This window comes from Dromaius novaehollandiae, chromosome 1 (assembly GCF_036370855.1).
Source record: "Dromaius novaehollandiae isolate bDroNov1 chromosome 1, bDroNov1.hap1, whole genome shotgun sequence".
Lineage (NCBI taxonomy): Eukaryota > Metazoa > Chordata > Aves > Casuariiformes > Dromaiidae > Dromaius > Dromaius novaehollandiae.
In genome coordinates, this window is record NC_088098.1 from 204,936,862 (window position 1) to 204,951,113 (window position 14,252).

Here is a 14,252-nt window from a genome sequence, read left to right on the forward strand (position 1 = left end):
GATCTATCCTTGCCTTCACTTATTATTTAATTAGTTCTTTTTTTAATTCTTGGTGGATTAACATTCTGTGTAAAATCATCACATGACAGTTCCTAAACATTTTTACTGGATTTTTTATCAGTAGCCCATGCAGAAAGCCCATTTTTAAGGCAAGTAGAAACACATTCATTAAGATAGGACAAATTATTCCTTTTTTTCAGTGTGTATTAGACAGTTCCCTTCCAATGCTACTTTCCCAAAGTGCCCAAAACATGGAAACATAGGCACCATCTCCATTGAATTGCACTTCCTTTCCCTAAATCATGTGATAAGCTTACTCATCTCCTCTTCAAATAAATTCTATTATTATTATTGTTTAAGAAATACTGTATACAGAGTGGGAACTGAGTTCTCTTGAAACAGATATTTGCCCCATGTATAAAAAGTAGGTGTAGGGGAACTTCTCTGAATAACATAAGAGCCTCCCTGAAGAGCAGACTAAAAGTTAAATTGAAGACAAACCAAGTCTTTCAAAGATTTGAAAAAGTTCAGCCATGTCTTTTTACTTTCCATGTTCCTTCATTGTCTCCTCCAGGCTCTGTCAAAATAGGCAAGTGTCAAAAGCTGCAAATACCAAAACGTATATCCAGATCTTGTTCTTATGAGATTTTTAACATCAGAGTTGGGCCATGTTTGGGCAGCTATCAGGTAATCGTTAATATGTTTTTACTGGTCTTAGACTAAAATGGAGGTTCACAGATGGTGATCAGAGATGCTACAGTGAGAGGAACAGGTCATGTAGTGAATTCAGAAAAATTTACTGTGTAGCTGTAGCATAGAGACAACAGTCTCAGAAGAGTTAATATTTATTGACATCTTTGCAATATCATTCTATCATGTCTTGTCAACATATACTATATAACTCTTACCTATCAGTAAAATGGTTTATATAATGCCTTTCCAAAAGCCAATACGGCCTGAAAGGTTACCCATTTTTCCTTTTCACAACAAATCAGATGACACGAGATTAAAATAAAACTCACCAGAATGAAATGGCTTTTGCAGCTAAAGAGGACAAACACACTGTACTGCTTTCATCAGTATTGCACAAATGAACAAAAAGGCCTTACTTTTATCTTTTTGACTAATACAAACCAGTTGAAGTGGTACATTCACATACATTACCAGAAAGAAGATAAGATTGCTGTGTATACTTAAAGACCATGTCTAGACTGGCAAAACTGTTCTAGTGTAGTGACACGCTATCTTGTAGAGTGCAATTACAGTTGGCATTTAAGCTGCAACTTATGTTGCAACTATGTTTAACGTACAGAGCTGGACGGAACTTATTTAATCAAATGCATTCTGTTAAACAGATGTGCTGCCAAATACAGAAATTTTGTATAATTGCAAAATGTATTTTTGTATAATTAAATCTTATAAAGGAATCCTATCTTTCTTCTCTGAATTATTTTAAAGCTATTCTTAGAACTGTGTTCCTAGCACAGTGATCAAGCTGCTGGTCTGCCTTATTAAAAGTATTTCAAATAAATTAGCACGTGTGATATTTTCATGTGATCCCTAATACCTCAGGCTCTATACTTTTAATAATGTGATATACATAACGTATAGTATCTCCACAGTGTAAGTGAAGCATTTTTGAAAAGAGTAACAGGAAATAGAGAAAACAAAACAAAACAAAACAATTACTTTTTTTCATCTGTCCGAATCTCTGTATAATTTGAAGAGCTTTTTATTTTTTATAGTGTGGAAAAGATAAAGTCACTACTGTCAGATGAATCAGCATGACAAAATAATTGTGCCGTACCCATGCTTACATATGCGTGTTCTTGTTGCTTGCTGCATTTTCATTTAGCATCACAGAATCACACAGGCAAACACAGTAACATTTAGTTTACCGAACAGGCTTCTGACCTCTTACTCTCCCTTAGTGCTTTGTCTCCTTTCTTCCAAGTGATAGTTGGCTTTGGAGAGGCTTGTGGTTTGCACTCAATGACAACTTCTTGGCCCTTGGTAATAATTATTGTTTTCTTCATTTGATTTAACGGGAAAGTGGGAGCTGAAGCTGTGAAAAAGAAGGATGTTAACCCTGCAGAGAAGAGTCACAGCTTTCCTTCCAATGCATTCTAATAGAGAGCGATCCCTTTTCATTCTTCTTTTGGAAATTATTATACTACAGATCAGGTAGAACTTTACAAAATGTTTGAAATCAGCAGCTAAGACTAGATGTCAGGTCTATAATTTAATCAAGCTATTAATGAAATGTCATTCACGTCAACATACTGACATAAAATTGCTTGAGAAATCCAACAGATTTAGAGATTAAATGCTGCAGCTGACTTAACTAGAACTTCTCTAAGATTGTTTGGTTTCATATGCAGCTTGTTAGAATTAACTAGTTCAAAATAAAAAGAGGTTTAAATACCACATATTCTCCAAAATGCACTCGCTAGACCTAATCCCTGTGAAAATATTAGCATTAGAGAAATTTTATTGTTTTGCCTTTTTATTTTTTGCCTAAATCCTCGGTGTTGAAAACTGTGAATTTCATGGTAGTAAATATGTAATCATATCTTGTTCTTCATTCTCCAGAAGTCCCATTGATTGCAAGGAATCATCTAAGGAGATAAAGGTGTCACACAATGGCCCTAATTACTGTAATTTCACAGCAAAGGCCAGCTGTTAACAGGTAGTTTCATTTGTTTGTGATTTTGTTAAACTAGGCTTGCAGAAAAACCTCCCCCCCAAAAAACAAAAAACCCACCCTATCTCAGCTATAAATATAGGAATGTCTTACATTTCCATTGTCTCAGATATGTAGGAATTTCCTACCATTATTTTCAGTGATTTTCATACCAGAGATATTTATATGGGCAATTTATTCTGTTCATTTCCCTTTAATAATCTAGAAAATTAAACGCAACTGCTTCTTTAATACCACATTACAGTTAAAATTTAACAGGGGTAAAATTTTACAAGTCACAAAACGAAAGCCTGATGTTACTGAAGCAATGTATAATAGCCATGGTCCATCTCCGGTGTTACAAAACACTGAAAAGACTGTGCAACTCCCTGATAAGCTAGGTAAAGAAAAAGCAGAACAAGAGAACATTGCAACCAACAGGTACATATTTGCTGACTGAATCTCATCTGACAAAGAAAAGTGATGAAAAGGAAGCAGCCACTGACTGTGGATGTAATTTGTGGCTACATAGAAATATTTGGAAGAGTTAACAGCAAAAATCTAATGTTGACTAGCTAGGAAATGGTGGAAATGTAATAGATCAAGTAACTCTTCAGGAGAACCAAATCTTAGCTCAGATGGACTGGATTATTTCAGGAACTTCAGCTTTATTATTTATTTGACTGGGGGTTCGGAAGTGTGTTTCCCAGGTGCGGCTTTGGAAATTTGCAAGGTCTGAGCAGTGCGGAGACCCGTGACCTCCGATACAGGCTGAGACGTACTTTGTTAGAAACCTGTGTTCCAGCAGGTCGCTGGGCTGAATTAAATAGGAGACCCTCACAAGTCTGTCTCCTAGTCTCACAGAAGTCCCTCTATCACTGTTGCCCTATTGTGTTTTACAACCTTTTTAACCCTATATCAATACTAGAGAGTGTCAGAAAGACAACATTACCCAGGCTTCATTTTTTTCTTCATTAATAATAATAATAGTAAATTATATAAATATTATAAATAATACTAAATAATGAAAATTTTCCAACATTTTCCAAGACACATTATGTCATGTATTCACTTCACTGTGGCATCATGCTGGCTTCTGTATGCAATTTCAAGTGTTCTATAAGTTCCGGTGACTTAGTAGCAATAATTTAAATCTGTAGAGCTAAGATCATGCCTAATCACCTTTGAATATTGGCCTTGGTAGAAATAATAATTTAATTATAATGGAGACTAAAATTTATTAGCTTTCTCTAAGTTTCTTTACTTACACTTGGTTTTGAGGGAGTAAAAACTATTTTTACATGCATCTGAATTAACATAGCCTTATATTAAAAATAGTTACAAAACATAACTGAGTCAGTAATTTATAAAATAAAACATTCAGTTAACAGAAGGACTTGCATTCACCTAGGCTATAAAGGACCCAGCCACACATAATTAACAAAAGGAAAAAGAAGTCCACTTCTGTCTGCTTGCTAAGTTTGGAGTGGAAAAGATGTTTCTTTGTCATAACAGGCCAAGAACAAGTGTAATTATCAAAGGAAAAAAAGGAACATTCCGTTCTTTTCTGATGATACTCACCTAAAATCTTCAGTTCAGCACTGGCATAAACGGTGCCATACTTATTTTCTGCTAAGCACTGATACATTCCAGCATCTGAGAGATTCACACCGTGGATCATCAGTACACCATTAACCATCTCAATTCTGCTCTGTAATGGAATAAAAAAATGATAATTGTATAAAAGCAAACAAGCACTGGAAATGTTCTGGCTGTTAGGTTAAGGCAAAAGGCCAGAATACATTATTAAGTTAAAATACAACTTAGGAACTAACTTCCTTGGACTTCCTTTATTCTAGTTATCTAAAAAATGATAAGAATAAAACAGATGGGGGGAACAGAGAAAAACTCTGAAAATATTTAAAGAGAAATATTTTTAAGTGTACAGTTCATCATCCTCAAGGACTGCTTTTATCTGCTTGCTTGCTTGCCTGCTGGGGGCTATTACCCTATGCAATTTTTAAAAGTGGTTCATCTTGGGAACTTTAATGAGTCAAGAAATCAGTTGTGCGTGTACCATATTTGATAATATTCACATCTATAGCAAATGTTTTGTTTCAATTGTGGCACCATTTTTGTAAAAGTGTATATAAAAGGCTGTTTGCGTGAATAAGAGTGAAAGGGTCTAACTGCCTTTGTCATTAGAGCCAATTTCTCATTTGAAAGGTCTTTTAGTAGAAAATAATTACTGCAGGTCGAAGAGAAGGAGTATTAATATCTGTTTATGGAAATGTTTCACAGATCTATATAATGAATAACTTGAACTCTTGTTGCTTGAGTCAAAGGTTAGTAAAGACCAGAGCGTTTGAGTGCAGAGGAAAAAATGAAAAGAAGTTCTCTCTATCTTAAGCCCCTGTTTTAACTGAAATTTAATTTGAAATTTCAGAGCCTGGTACAACTAATGATTTGGAAAGTCAGAAAACCAGAAGTATAGATACTTAAATTGCTTCAGTTTCAGGATGGACATCTCCCTCTTTAAAAAGGCAGAGGAGGATAAAATAGAGGCATGTAACCTTATTTTCAATGCCTTGCAGCCTCAAAAATAAACTGTGTTTATGTGTTTACTTTTTCATTGTTTGTGTAATTGGTTGATTTTCAGAGATACGAGAGATGTTTGCTGAAAAGAAAGACATAACATCTTTTATATTCATACATCCATTCTGTGAATTCATTTATAAATGGAGATGCTTTCTCTCAGAATTGAACAGTTTTATTTTAATCTGGAAAAATGAATTAAGTTAGTTCACAAAACTTTTTTTTTACTCTAAATATTTTGAGGCTATAAGAAATAAAATGTACTAGACAAAAAAAAAAAGTGAGTTGATTCGTTGATGATTCAGTAAAGGAAATAGAACAAAGTAAAATAAAAAACAGACCATACCATGAATGATTTTTTTAAAATGAAAAGAAAATTTTATCCAGACCTAATTTTAAAATATTGCTGCAGTTCAAGACTTCACATTCTGGAAGTCTTATGTGCCACATTTTAACAGTCTCAATTGTAAAGATATGAGTTCTGTTATTCGCAGAAAATTAATAGAACTGAAATCTAATGAACATAAAATATCCATTGTACCTCTTACATCAGCTTGTTAGGGTTTTGAAACATATGGTATGTACAATGAAAATGTACTGTGTGATAAATAACATAACAAAACATAACACTAAGGGAGGTAGGAAGGAGTCAGATTCAGCAAACACAGGCCTTCTCTGGGTTGCCACTCACTTGCTTTTTATACAGCTTAGATAGAAGTAAAAATTTTAGAGGATATCACAATCTAAAACAAAAAAACCCCAACCCACCATACTGAATATTGCTCAAAGGGACATCACAGCAAATGAAGAATATGGTGTTGGAGACAGCTCAGGATGCCTTGCCTCCCCCATTTCTCTGAACTAGAGGAAATTTCTGATGACTGCAACCTTACAGTGCTACAGATAGGCCAGGAAGGACATGCATAAGAAATCTGTCTGTATAGTAACACTCAAGAAACGAAGAGAGAAAATCAAGCTCTTGTTTCTGAAGTACTTTTCAGTACTTTAATTCACTTTGTTTGAATCAAAGGAGAACCATGTGACATACTGGTGCTTCATTGTGCAACGTACCTGTGACCAGAGAGGAACTCCATTTTTCAGCCAACGATATGTGGGTCGTGGTTTTCCAGTCGCTTTACATTCCCATCGGAGTTGATCTCCGCTGTCTAACTGAGTATCATTAAGTTTCTCCATCCAATGTGGGTAGGCTGCAAAACAAACAAACAAAAAAACAAACAACAACAAAAAAATCTGTATACAAACCAATAAGTCTTTAGCTGGTATGAGAAGACCTAATCAATTAAAGAGCCTAAATTATGGCCTATACAAAGCCTAGCTTACTCTGAGGAAGATGCACGTTCAAACAATCAAAGAAAAACCGAAATAGAAAGTAAGTAAATTAACAGAACTCCATAACATTAAAGGATATAATGTAATTGGACCAGTCGGTGAGCAGTTATGACCAGGAATAGAAAGTATGTCTGATTTAGTATAGTCCAGAGGATTAAATTACTGTACTATATATTAACGCATTTATCATTATTGAATTTATGAACGTTTACCTGGTAGCTTCCATAGGGTATCTAGTAACACTGCTAGATTTGCTAGAACTGAACAAAACAGAGAGATTATGATAATTAACCCCCTTAGTAAAATTTAAATAGATCTTGCAGTGTTGTGAAACATTGTATTGTGGCTACCAGGTAATTGCTTTTAAAATAACAATAATTGTTATCATAATCTCTCTGTTTCATGCAATTCTATCAATGTACTGGGAAATCATGGTTTATTTATCCAGGAATGACTGGACATTTGGCAAGGTATTTGCACACGTTCTTGTTAAAGTGTGTTGGGTTTCATTCATTTAAAATGGTAGTTTTTTTAAGTCTCAAAGTACTTGGGCATATATGTGGTTGTTAATACCTAATTTTCATGTAATAACCTGTTAAAAAGCAGGGAATATCGCTGCAGAGATGCAGATCTTTAATGAAGCGATCAATCACATACTTATGTGATTGTTCCTAAGCTTATCATTTGGAAAACTTCATGATTCAGTGAAGAACTGTTTATTCATGTACAGAAATAAAAATGTATGCTCAGAAGCCAGATTTTGGTTTTTCATATTGTAACAATATCAAGTTCTGTAGCAAAGAGTATGGTAGATCAAATTAATTAACTTTAATAACCTTAAATATTAAGAAAAATCAAGATAATAAGTAGCTGAGGGGTTCCGCTGCTAAAGGACTGTACAGTTCTTCTGACTGGGATGAGTAGAAATCCAGAGCTGTCACAACAAAGTCTCTGTTTTGAGCATGCAATAATTGATAACCTACCTGAAATGTGGAACTGAGTTTAGAAATAAATCTTTGAATCTGCCTGGCATCTGACAGGTCACCAATCAAAGGAGTGAGAAGATATGAGGAGGCATAACAGGTAGCTAACTGGTTCTATCTGCACTGATTGTAAAGAATGTGAGTCAAATGTCTATCACTCCTAAGCAGAGAAGAGTCTGACCAGGCGATTGCTGGAAAGGTATCAGAAAAAGAATCACTCATTTCTTTCTAGTAGAAGAAATCAGAGGCAAGATAGACCCAACCTCATTCCCAAACCCAAGACCCAAAACAGCTGCTCTTATATTCTTATTGCAGTCAAGCTAATGCACAAAATGCTCCATATGTGCTCTCTCTGCACTGAATCTCTGGCTTCTTCTGTTAGTCAAAAGATCCCGTGTAATACTTGGAAGCAACTTGTGGGAGTTCCTGCTCACTTGTTGCCTACTAATTGTACTAACTGTCCTAAAAATATAATCCAATTGCATTGTTTAGTTGCTGCTGCTGTTTTTTGTTGAATGCTTTGGTATGAAGGAAGGAAACATGCTGAGCAGAAATTCTTTCATTTGAAAATGAGCAGAGCTAATATGATTTTGATTCTGTGACAGTTATATTTGTAACTAAAAAATCATAAAAGTTAGCCGATGGTGCCATAAAATTATGTAGTTTCAAAGAGGTATTAAACTGTGCTACTCTCTTTTTATTTCACTCTTTTTATTATTTTGCTTTTCTGAAAGTTCTGCTATATGACCCAAAACATAAATGGTCTCATTTTTGTGTTTTGAATTTGATCTCATCTTGAACCTGAGCATTTGAAATTCGAGTGTGAACCTGATTACACTGGAATAAAACTGTCTCATCAAGTCTGATCTAGAGGTGTTCTCGTCAGTACACAACTGCAGTTCCTCTGGCTGAGGCTGTCCTAATAGCACAGTCTTGGCACGGCTGTTCCTCTATAACCACACGCTTGCAAAGCCCAGTTGTATGACTGATTGGTCTTGACAATTGTATTTTCATCGTCTGGAGTATTTCAGCCCTAAATTTTCTCCTGATACATTAAATGGCTTCTGGACTCTGAATTTTCAAGCTGTTGAAATTGCGCTTAGCAGAAATATTGGCTCAGATTCTCATCACTTTGAGTGAAGTAAAAGAAATTCTGAACAGAATAGCAAAACAACAGGTAGATGGAGCAGGAACACAGCTAAATGCCTGATTGAGAGAAATATTTTGCCTCACTTTTTGGCTTCCTTTCCTCTCTCTATGCACTCTTTACCCTGCATCAGGAAAATGGAGTTCCTTCTCTGCTCGTTCGCAAGAGTCTCTCTCCATATCTTTACATTTGCACTTAAATGCTGTCAATAACTAAAGGAGTTAAATACTAAACAAGTAACCAGATTTGCAACCTCTCACTCAACATATTATTTTCTTTTTTTTAACAAAAAGAGTTGATCTTCATCTTATTACACATATGGGAAAGGAAAAACTCCTTCTATAATTGCCCTTAATTTTAATTGGAAAACTTAAATATTAACAAGAAGCATTTCAGCAGATTCCATAAGTAACAGATGGTTTTTCTCTTTATAAAGACAACATTCAGCTTGGGGAACAATGGATGCTTGCCTGATTTTTATCTGTCCAACGAACAGTTTTTGGGATGGATGTAAGAATAGAAGGATGTATTTTATTATTCAGTACTTTTTATGGATATTGTGCCGTAGCTTTCTATAGTGCTCCAGAGATTTTAAAACCACTGTGGCCATTCTCTGATTTATTTTATGTTGCTTTCCTGCACCTCTTTTTATTCAAGGATGTCAAAATGTTTTACAAACACAAACTGGCAATAAATCTGAAAGCTTACAGGCCATTCTTTTTTAAAATCCTTTGTGCAAAATGAAATTCAGATGCAGAAAAGTCAGACTACTTTCTCAAAAAATTATGCAACTTTTTGGCTGAAAAAGATTATAAAGGAGAAAATTTTGCATAGGCAAGTACCTTGACTTCAGATAGTGTCCTAAAGTGCGAATGAGAACAAAGTTTGAGCTGAAAATACTTAATTTTCTGGACGCAAGGCCAAGTTGGGAAGTACACAATAGAAGAAGAATAGGTAGCTATGGCAGGGTTAGAAAGATAGCAAACTTCAACTGCAGGTGCTGCCCTGACCACAGAAATTTCTTCCTTTCAAGCCAGTCTTGAATGTATTTGGGGCTAATGTACAGTGACACTAGTGGATTTGCCTCCATGCAGGTTTTATAGGAAGTGATTAAAATGGTGTTTGAGAGGGGAGACCCTACGCTACCCTTTCACTTTTCCCTCGGAGAATAACATCCTTCTTCCGAAAATCTCAGTTGTGCCTAATGGGTAATGGCTTTGAATATGGACTGAGCCTAAAACTAGACCCGGTTTCCCAAGCCTGTCTATACTAAGAGGATCAGAAAAGCTCTGGACCCGCTGTTACACTGCATTACAGAATATTGCAGCACCTGCCAGAGCGTGGTATGCACTCACACATTTATTTTCCCTGGCGAGAGCAATGGTGTTGAAGGAGAAAACTTGTGTTTGATGTTGCTTGCTTGAGGTGTTTGAGTGCCCCCATAAAGTAATGTAACTGTGGGAACAGGGCTCTCTTTCCCCGAAAAGCTGGAGCTGAACATCCAGGCTGTGAGGGCTCAGCCTTAGTGGCACAGGCCAGGATCCCTGTATGAGCAACATACAACTGCTGGGGGTCAGCTGGAAGCTCACTGCTTTAGGTCAGTCTTTCGTGATGCCGTTTCTGTCCAGCTCTCTCTCCTAATTTATTTCCTTGTTCTTTTTACTTTGTCTCTTTCTTCCTTAGTCATTCTGTCATGTTCATTGCAGAGATACCTGCTCTCCTGTTTTCAATACCCCTAAATTGCTTTTCTGACTTCTTTTTCATTGATACCTCTGTATTGAAACAAAACAACGAAAGAGGAAAAGGTGTATGAAAAGAAAAGATAATGAAAGAAAAAGAGAGGTAAGAAAGGATCTGATACTGAACTTTGTACAATTAATGGGGAAGGAGAGGGAAAAGGGGAAGAGGAAGGCAAAGGGGAAGGGAGAAGGGGGAAGGAAAAGGGAAGATTTAGTGAATTCCTCCTGGGCATCCATAGCATACCCTCAAAAGCAAGAGGTTTGGAGTGCAAGAGGATCAGGATTGGGCAAATGCTGGTAGTCAGTGATGACAACTGATTAATACCGAGTTCTCCATGAAAATTGTAATTTTTGTGCTCTCTTGTATTAATAAATTTAAGCTTGAATAAAAGTCAATGTAAATTACTAGATGACCAAATCAGTTGAGGGAAATCATGACCCTAAAAATGGATTGCAGTCAAGTATATGGGGATGTCCTGCCAGTAGCAAAATTAAATTTTTGATGCCCTTGTCTCTTCTATAGCTGAATTTCAGCTAGGTCAGTACTGACAACTACAACAAGACTGCAACAATCTGAAATTGTCAGCATCTGAAATACCGCTATCTGAACAACATCTGAAGTGTTAGCTGCATCAGATTGCCATGGCACCCATCTGGATTACAGCATCAGGTAATAAATCAGTACTTTGTGATCAAATGTCGCCAGACAGGCAGACTTGGTGGTCTGGGCTTTCTCCAAACTCCTTGGTGGTAAACCAGATCAGATGCAACTGAGAAAATGAAGCAGATTCAGACAGACAGCAAGTGATTCCTGCAGAGAATGTAAACAGTGAGGCCATAGTATGACATGGCTGGTCCTACAGCCCGCTCTGAAATTTTACAAGAAAGCCCTGGTAAGGAATGATGGCCTACATATGAATTTTTGAGCCAAAATAATCAGTGTGTCCTGGAGGAATAAGATGTCAGTGAAAAGACAATGAGCTTTAAGATAAATAATTCAAGTCTAATGTTGTTATGAATTAGAGTTATAGCAGCAAATGCTGTTTCAAGTAATGCCCCCAGATCCTGCCAAATCATCTGTCAGCAAAGGAAGCTGAAAATGCCGTAGAGCAACATTTACACAAACCCAGTTACATCCCTGAGAAGGGATGTCAAGGTTTGTAGGCCAGTAAGATACTAATGCTGTCTTCAGGAGCCCTCTGATGTGAGAGGCTCACTGAGGGGTTTGCTTCATCTCAAGGCCCAGAAAAAGTGCTTTAGGTAGGCTATTAATAGTTTGTGGTGCGTGTTCTGCTGTACTGCAGGTCGCTTTTGATCTTCTCCATTTGAAAGCTCTCTGTTACCTGCACTGACCTCGCTCCCCACTAATGCCAAGAGGTGAAATTCTGATTCAGGTTTTTTTTTGTTTTTTGTTTTTAATTTGCCTATAAGGTAGACTGTAAAATAATAAGCTTTACAAAACAGAAACATAATAATATACCAGTCTCACATAGCTGCTAATCAGAGACAATCTGAAGTGGATCCCCTATCCGTAATGTTAAATCAACTCTAATATGTATATTAGCACAAACTGCACTATCCATAAAAGCAATGACTGAAAAAAAAACATTTTGACAATCATATAGTGGTGGAGAATTAAAAATTGTTATTTCTATCTTTGCAGAGTTGATGGAGAAGATGTTTTCTGTGGACTTCTAGATTTGGGTAGAAACTTTATTTCTACTCAAGAATGAAAACAGATATCCTAGCTAATGAGAGAGTCAGAGTTATATAGCGGCCAGAACACTGGATCATGTTTGTTATGATCTGAGTTCTGTTTCCAGCTCTTCCACAGGCCAAAAGGGTGACCTTGAGGAAATCATTTCATTTTTCAGCCTTCCTGAAGATCAGAACCTTAGGAAACTGTGCATGCCTAGATTACGAAAATACAAGCACTTATTCAGTTCTTTCTCTTCTACAATGAAATTAGCAATAACTCATCACTGAGGCATGGCAAGGGTGAAATAGACATTTGATAAAAGCACGAGAAAATGCTAAGACATTTATAAAATAGTTTTCTGACAGGTGCAGCAGGCATGGGTTGCATGTCAACATTATATATCATGTCAGAAGAATCAAAAGTATAGATTTTTAAATTATACTGTGTACAGTGTACTGTTTTTAAAAGAAACCCTAAACATCAAGAAACATAAAATTCTGTTTTTGCCAACTTTTGAGGGAGTCAGTTTTATTCATGTTTCATACTTCAATACATTACTGAGGAATAAAAATATGTAGCTTAATTTCATACCGATCTTATTTCAGAAGAAAAATATTTCTTTTTCTTTGGGCCTGAGCATTCTTCATATATATTTACAGCCTTAAGTGTGGACAAAATATTACTGGATAATACTGTCTGCAGTTACACTTACTGTACACTTGCAGCTGTCCTCTGAAGACATTCCTTCCACGTGAGTTTTCAGCTTTACACTCGTACATCCCTGCATCCTCTAGCTGCACATTAGGTATTTCAAGCACAGCTTGGGATTTTCTCAGCCGGGCTTTACTTGGATTATGACCATTAACTTTCCTCCATGAGATTGTTGGAACAGGGCTGAAATATTTAGTAAAATTGCTGTTAGCACTCTTCCACTATTGAGAATATAGATTCTGCTATCTGGTAGTTTAAACGCTTAATAATCTAAGTAGCAATAAAATATAATCACAATTAAGGTTCGTATATGCTTGATATACTTCAGTGTCCACAGGGAATATTTAATAAATGGTTGTTACATGGAAGGTGTCCTCTTCATCCACAAGGGAGGCCATATTTTTATTGAGAGTAAGTAAATCGCTTGAAAAACTCTCTCTAGAGCTTCTTTAGCACTTTATGTTTTACTCCTGTTGTCCTGAACACTTTCATTATATAGGTAAAAGAAAAATAACAGCTTCAAAACCTGGATGAACTTAGCAAATTCCAACACTTCCCAATTTTCCTGCAGTGAAACTACAGCACAGGAGCTCAGAAAGTGATATGCTCATCTAGGTGGGGGATTTCAGGACCACTGTATTTTGAGTAAGTTGAGGTGACCTAAGTTTTGGAGACATTTTCTGTTGCAATATTCTCAGGGTGAACAAATCGGGTACTTAAGAAGTATGTATTAATGGCACTACAGTTTCTGACTCAGTGTTACATGCCTACTTTCTGCAGTGAAAGGCTTTTTCTCTGTAGCTTGCTGTTCCACACAAGTCTATACAAAAACCCAAGAGGCGTTGTTTACGTTAATACTGCAGGAAGAAATGGATTAGATGGTGTTTGCACTCATTCAATTATCCTTTTTTACCCAAAGACTTGTTATTTGTTCGCCAGCCCCTGGGGTCTTTGTTCCATGGTTCTCAATTGGTACAGCCTTATATTTTTCTGAATGTGGTAGGGGACACTTGGGGTGGGGGGAAGAACACAGCTATAAAAGTAATGTCAAATGTTTGATTGTGAACTGAAAACTACACTATTTCAGGTATTCTAAAAGAAACTTTAAAGACCTCATAAATGAAAATATAACTGTTGCATGCTGATTCTTTATTCATGGAAAATTTATTTTGGATTTATTTGAATTATTCCCAAGTCTAAACTTGGATATAAACACAGTTGAAACCTGTTGCAGTTTAGATGGGGATATGTAGTTCATAACAGAGATTCAAATTCAAAGCATTATTCATTTCTACCACCATTTACTAACTTCCATTTTTGGGACTTGCTGTAATTACATAAAGTT

The 14,252-nt window shown here is 36.2% G+C and overlaps 1 protein-coding gene across 3 annotated transcripts in view; it reads right to left on the minus strand.

Annotated features, from left to right (window-relative positions):
• Window positions 1–14,252, minus strand: part of CNTN5 (contactin 5) — a 656,184-nt gene that overhangs the window by 134,318 nt on the left and 507,614 nt on the right. For all 3 annotated transcript variants that reach the window (XM_064505105.1, XM_026109144.2, XM_064505106.1), the window contains 4 exons: window positions 12,909–13,090; window positions 6,350–6,486; window positions 4,265–4,394; window positions 1,915–2,065 (listed from right to left, as the gene is read on the minus strand). In XM_064505105.1, coding sequence (XP_064361175.1) covers window positions 1,915–2,065; window positions 4,265–4,394; window positions 6,350–6,486; window positions 12,909–13,090 — 600 coding nt within the window. The remainder of the gene's footprint in view (window positions 1–1,914; window positions 2,066–4,264; window positions 4,395–6,349; window positions 6,487–12,908; window positions 13,091–14,252) is intronic.